At 48.5% G+C, this 6,673-nt stretch overlaps 1 protein-coding gene across 1 annotated transcript; it reads right to left on the reverse strand.

The window, feature by feature from the left end:
- Nucleotides 1-703: 703 nt before the first annotated feature.
- On the reverse strand, nucleotides 704-5,775 carry LOC111784913 (large ribosomal subunit protein uL2mz, N-terminal part). The gene is given in 3 exon segments (XM_023665434.2): nucleotides 704-915; nucleotides 918-995; nucleotides 1,350-5,775. Coding segments are annotated over 3 exon segments (1,179 nt in total). The 5' UTR covers nucleotides 2,239-5,775.
- Between the last annotated feature and the right edge of the window lie 898 nt (nucleotides 5,776-6,673).

Consider the following 6,673-nt stretch of genomic DNA (forward strand, 5'->3'; position numbering starts at 1 on the left):
GAACCGTACGTGAGCTGCCTCGTACGGCTCTTCCTAAGAACTGAAAGCCCCCTCTCCCTTTGGTCTCGTGGTTGAACCTCTTCGACGGTCTCACAATTCCATTGCCTCTCTCTAAATAGAAAGCCTTGCCAACTATAAGAAATAAATAGTTGTGGCTATTATTAGAGAAAGAGCTTCGTTCCTTGACTTCTTTGCTCAGTCAAGCTTCCTTGTTCCTTAGTGTAGTCTCGGTCCATAGTTTCAGACTCCGTTCCGTTCCAACTAGCCTACCTAGTCTATATCCACAGTTGACGTGACTCCGTACCGACGCCTTTGCCTTTCCCTTTCTTTGTAGACGGCTAAGTGACTTCGTAACCTTAACGTACTTTCTGACTATATCATACTGCCAATATCATAGTCCTTTCTTTTGTCTGGCTTTCGTCCCTTGGCCTCCTTCCTGACTTTTCAGAGAGGCCCTTTACGACTATAAAGAAGAGTGGGCTGGCTGTTCCCCTTTGTCAACTTAGCTACTTAATACTCAATACTAAAGTCAAGGCGTCATTCTGTCTGAGCTGTAAGGAGGCAAGCAAATTCAGGGGGAGGCATTAGGGGCCGACTACAAGAAGCAAAGCTTCGTAGACTCGACAAGTCGCTTATAGAATGCCGACTACTATACTAAGTGTTCAGACTTTCCACTTCATTGAAGAAGGGAGGGAAGCGAGGCTTAGCGAGCTTTCTGCCGTCCGACCACTACATAAGCCACTGGGGGAGAAAGCTCTTTGAGCTCCCCTTCATTCGTTGCTAAGCCAAGGTCCCAGGTCTCCGAGTCAGCCCGCGCTTTTTCGAAGAATCCTGCACCCATGGGCATACGGCCTGGCAGGCCTTCCCTTTCCGCCGGAGCTTCATGGGCGTTGCCCCGTTCCCCAATCAGATAGATGTTTGGATGTGAGCTATACTCCGCGAGGAGCCAAACGGGCGTATGGCCTTCTTGCCATTTGACCTCTCTTCCCGTGTGACTAGGAATGCTCAGTGACAACCTCTCAATTGTCACCGCCTGGCCTCTCTCTCTTGCTACCACGGTAGCCCGCCCCTAGTGTGGTCAGCACCAATCGTGTTCGGGTCACGAAGCTTACACTCATTCACATTGGTTCATCCAGCTATGCCCCGGGCCTTTTGCTCTTTCTTCTAACGTCAAAGGTGGCCGGCCATTCGTCAACGCCCAGGAATCCGCTTGACATCTCAGCGGCGGGGTTGGATACCCGCATCCGATCGAAGTTCCATTTTAGCCCTAAGATAAAGGGGAGCTTTTCTAGGTGGGTCGCTTCGCGCAAGACATTGCTTAGGACCAACGGGTCACACGACAGGTGCACGATTGACTTTGCACGCTCCATCCTTCGGCCCTTCGCCTATCGGCTTGGCAGGCAAGCTAGCTGGATCCGTCTCTGGTTTCGATTCGTTATGCTCAGCACCTCCAACAAGCCCGTCAGTCTCTTGCCGCCTAAAACTCTGCCAATCAAGCGCTGCTTTACGTTTCATCCTGTGTGCCCAGAGAATGCTATGTGTTCTCCACTTTCGGACCTCGCAAAGAGAGAACGTGTTTTTTCCTCTGACTTTCTCTCTCATTCGCGGAGCGAAGAAAGCCGGCTTTGCCCCAGCTACCGCTATCCTTGGGAAACCTAAAGAGCTACCGAAGGAAAGGGATGCAGTCTCTCCCTTGGTTTTTTGAGAGGAGAAGGCAGAGAAGAAAACGTCCTTAGCACAAGTTTTTTTGCTTCCTGCGCCCTTACTAGTAAAGGGGCTCTTCGAGCAAGGAGGAATCCTGGTAGGAAGGCCGACCACTACATAAGCCGCCATCTGTCCAGGAGAGAAGCAAGCTACCTTTCTTTGATCCACCTTCCCGGGCGTGGAAGAGAACGAAAATAGGCCGCGGATGGTGGTCGTGGTAGGTTCGAGGATCTTACGCGGCGGAGCGAACTCCTCTATCGTCTTGCATTTCCTCTGGCGGACCCCCTCGATCCATCGTACTGGAGCGATCCGAGAAGAACGATTAGGGTCATATTCTATTCTTTCTACAATGCCCATAGACGAAGTGCTTCGTTTCAGATCAATTCTTCGCTGCAATCGCTTCGATCCACCCCCTCGGTGAAAAACCGTAATACGCCCTGAGGAATTCCTACCAGCAGACTTCCCTGTACTCAAAGTGAATTGTCTAAGTGCTCTCCCCTCTTGGCTTTGTCTCATTGTCGAGATCATAATCATTCGATTCCGCCCCTCTCCTTTACAGTCTTCTTAGCTTCGCGCGTTCGCCCATTATTAAGGGTCTCCCCGCTTCGCTCCTCTCCCTCTCGGTCGAGCCGCTTCGCTCCTCTCCTTTCCAGTCTTCACCGCTTCGCTCGTTCGCCTCGTAAACTCGGTCTCACCGCTTCGCTCCTCTCCCTCTCGGTCTTCACCGCTTCGCTCGTTCGCCTCGTAAACTCGGTCTCACCGCTTCGCTCCTCTCCCTCTCGGTCTTCACCGCTTCGCTCGTTCGCCTCTACAACTCGGTCTCCCCGCTTCGCTCCTCTCCCTCTCGGTCTCCCCGCTTCGCTCCTCTCCCTCTCGGTCGAGCCGCTTCGCTCCTCTCCTTTCCAGTCTCTTAGCTTCGCGCCTCTTCTCGTGGAGCTTCTTCGCCCCTACTCTTATAAAGGCAGGCTAGCTCCTACTCCTTCTTTCTTCTCCTTCATCGTCGTTGGTCCTTTTGACATCACATTCTCGGCTGCCTCCGGTCCTAAGGTAGGAAAGAAACCTGTAGCCAGTGACTAGTTCCGCTATGGAGCTACGTGTTCTGTTTACGCGCTACTAAGCACAGACTCTCTTTCTCAAGTGAGATCGCCACTGGAAGAAAAGGGAAGGATCACTCCTAAATGCAGCCTTTTATATATATACATATACGATACCAACGCACCCCTGCCTCCCTCGCTGTCAAAACTCTCCTCTCCAGTGAGACCAGCCACCTCCTTTCCTTCAACTAATTCAAGCGATTCCGTCAGTAGGAAATCTCACTGAACATTAGAGTATATATACTGAAAAAAAACAATGCTAAATCTCAAGTCCAATATAGATATACAACGAATATTCGTCCACTTACTAATCAGAAAAGAAAGTGGCTTTTAAAGTGAGTAAAGGCTCAACCGATGACCGGCTCAATTAGCCGCCTTTGGGCGATGGCCAATCTCTTACTTAAAGAGAAAAATCGTCACTTCTGTAATACTCAATGATGAATGACTTTTTTCAGTCAAATGAATGACTTGCTTCTTCCGTTTTCTTGCCTGCGCTAACGCCCCGCTACTATACTGGAATATATAAAGGAAGGCCTTACCCGGACCAATGGTTCCTAGACTCGGAGTCAAATTCTTGAGTCCTAAGGCCCTATGCCTAGGTGTCGACTCTAAACCCCTTTTTCTCCTCTTTTGATAGGACTTTGTGGCCTCGTGATGATGTGGCAAGCGGTGCCAAACAAAATGCGGGCGCTACTGCTGGCGACTCCACTGGGGAATATCAGCCTCAAATCTATGCTATGGTTTTTGGCTTCTCACTTGACTTGAAAATGAACCAACCCTTCTTGTTTCCTTTGTTCAAAATAGAATATGTAGAAACTTAGGGGGCACCTATTTGAAATAAGCACACACCACCTCACTACACCTAAGCATGCATTTGCATCTTGCATATAGTCCAGAAATAGGAAAACCCGGGGGGAAGTATTGGTTGCTACGGGCCAGGGAGCCGAGTCATACCATCCCAAAAACCCACCACCAGCTGCCAAGTACTCCTCTTAGGAGGGTATACCAAAGTGGGAGTGCATAGTACCGTTTGACCAGTCCTACGTCCTAGGGATGAAGGGCTGGGAGGTCTCTTTTTCAGCCCCCATTGCAGTGGGAACCTTTACTTGTCCTACGTTAGCTTAAATTCTATCATTACACGTGGCCATAGAACAGAACTACATTTGAACACCCAGTAGGATGCACCTGAGCACTAAGCAAGACTATGAGATAGGTGATTCTCTTTTTTCACATCATTCCATCCCGCAAGAAAGTTCCCCTTGAACCGTCCTGGGTCCGCCCATCTCGCCGACTGGTTCGTGTAGAAGAAGTTAGACCCCCGAATTCTGAATCTCCCATTGTAGCTACTATGTCAGATGAACCCGAAATCCCGGTTCTGCCTGAACCAACCACTTTCGACTCAAGGCTCTGTTGGCCAAAAAGGAATAGGAATGAATAAACCGGGCCATCAATAAGTCAGCTCCTTCTACTGCACCTCAAGCACCTCTGGTTCAGGTCTTTGATGATTGTGACCAATATGCTTCAGACTCTCCCGACCCAGGACAGCCTTTTTCATTTAACAGGCCACAGCCCTTCCTTCCCCTAAAGCCAGAACAGAAATGTCAAAATGGTTGAAAGAACAAGGGGAGCAGCTAGCCAAGTTAGAGGAAGAGTTGCAGAAAGTCAAGGTTCGTCAGACCATGGGCTCAACATGACCATTTTTACAGAGGCAAAATCTCCAGAAAAGCGATGCCTGACATAGACAAATACGATGGAACTGGCTGTCCTAAGACTCATCCGCAGCAGTTTTTCTCAAATGTAGGTTCTATGAGGCTCACTCAGAAGGCAGATGGCCAAAATCTTTCCTAGAATTCTTAGTGGCTGGGCGATGGTTCACACAGATTGACAAATCTACCCTGAAATCCTGGGATGACATCGACAATGCTGAAAGAATAGAAAATGAGAACACCCCGATGAAAGTAACCAGAAGAGGGCTGGAAATGACTCGCCAGCGACCAAATGAAAGATTCCCGGATTTCCTGGCCCGTTGGCCAAAGCTGCCCAAGTGATCGATATCTCCTCCCAGAAAAGGAAAAAGTGCGGATAATGGTAACATGAGTAGGCAATACCATGACTCTTTCTATTTCCAAGCGATGCCCATTTATGACTCTTTGATGGAACCACTCGTATTGAAATGATATCCACAATGTGACTCACATGGATCACAGGTCAAAAAGGCGGATCAAAAAAGGAAAGAAGATAGCCGCCCTGGGAGGAAGAAGCAAGAACAGCGAAGTCAATGTCTTGTCGGAAAGCCAAAGACACCCAGGACTTGAACTTCGTTCGGCATAACTCTCAGCCGCGCTTTGGAAAAGCTGAAGAAGAATGGTGTACTCACGCCTCTTCCCCCATCTCCGCCACCAGCTCATTTGACTCCTTCCTTTTTCAAGCGGACATCCGCCCAGGAAAAAGAAATTGATAGAGGGTACAAAGCCAATACCTACTGCAAATACCATCTGACAAATGGCCATAAATAAGACTGACCCGGTGTTTAAGGCTGAAACATGACATCCAAGACCTTATTAATTCAGGGAAAGGGAAAATGGAGCCAGGGCAAACCGTCCCAATCTAACTACCAATTATCTACCCACTCATGCTGTACCTCTTCCTGCCAATATAAACATGATCGAGCCGCCATTGTCGAGTTGGGATCCCAACCTCCTTATCACGCCAGCCGGAGAAAAGAGGGAAACGGATGGTAGAGACATGAGACGAAAATATACCAACCCCCGAGCATTACTCCCTGAATGCCCTGCAAGTGATTCATCATCCTTTACGTTTGCTCAACTTCCTTCAACCCTTTGATGAAAGCCCTAGTTGCTCGGACCCTACAGACCTCAAACCCCTCCCCGCACGCATCTTTGTGGATGGACTCCTAAGAGCTGGATCAATACGGCACCAATGATGATATGGATTTTCTCATACATGAGGAGCCCAATGCATAACCCGTGGGGAAAAAGTATTCAAGCCCGCGCTGAGATCTGTCTGATAACCCAACGGCGGATACTGAGGCCAAAAAGGAATCCCAGGTGACGTCAGAAGATAATGAAGTAATTCATCTCAATTGAATCAGACTCAGGCGAACATTTCCATATGGGTCCTACTCATGGCATCTAAGAGCCACCGTGATCCTGTCCTATCTATCCCGACTCCCTTGCAGGCATGAAAACAGCTCGAGTCTCATCTCTCTAATCATGGAATCTGACCTATCCTATCCCTACCTAATCTCTTTTGTCAATCAACCTTCCCTGGATTGAAAGAACTTTCCAAGAAATTGGCTGACTGACTTTTCCTTTCTCTTCTTTTTCGGGAGAATTTATAGGGAGAATGCCGCTGCTCGAAACAAGGGACAAAAACAAAATCACAAGCTTCTGATAAAAACCGAGGAAGAAAAGGCGAAGCGTTCTCTTGGTTTCCCAACCTTCTGCGCAATCTCGAATGGAACTTTGTTTTTCAGAATCGCCTGTGGTAACAATGAATTAGAGTTTTTCTCGTGCGTGCGCGTCGGAAGAGGTCTTTCTTTTTTGTTTTCCAAATTCTCAACCGGTCTCGAACAACGAATGACTAATTTCAATTCGAAGCACTTTCGAGTGTGCGCTTTGGAATCTTTTGAAAAAGCTCGTCGATTCTTCCGTGAAAGTGGAACTACAGCCCGAACAGGGGAGGGGAGGCGAGAACATGGCCGTCGGAATCAAATAACAGTTACATCCACGACTCATTAGGAGGACCTCAAAGAGCCCGTGACTGCCCAAATAAGAAAAGACCCCTGACTCTCAGGATTAACCAGAAGAGAAGGAAGGCCACAAACAAGACTTTTTGGGGATAATGAAGAGGAA

The sequence above is a fragment of the Cucurbita pepo genome, unplaced genomic scaffold, assembly GCF_057944985.1.
Source record: "Cucurbita pepo subsp. pepo isolate OVF unplaced genomic scaffold, ASM5794498v1 scafford_52, whole genome shotgun sequence".
Taxonomy (NCBI): Eukaryota; Viridiplantae; Streptophyta; class Magnoliopsida; order Cucurbitales; family Cucurbitaceae; genus Cucurbita; species Cucurbita pepo.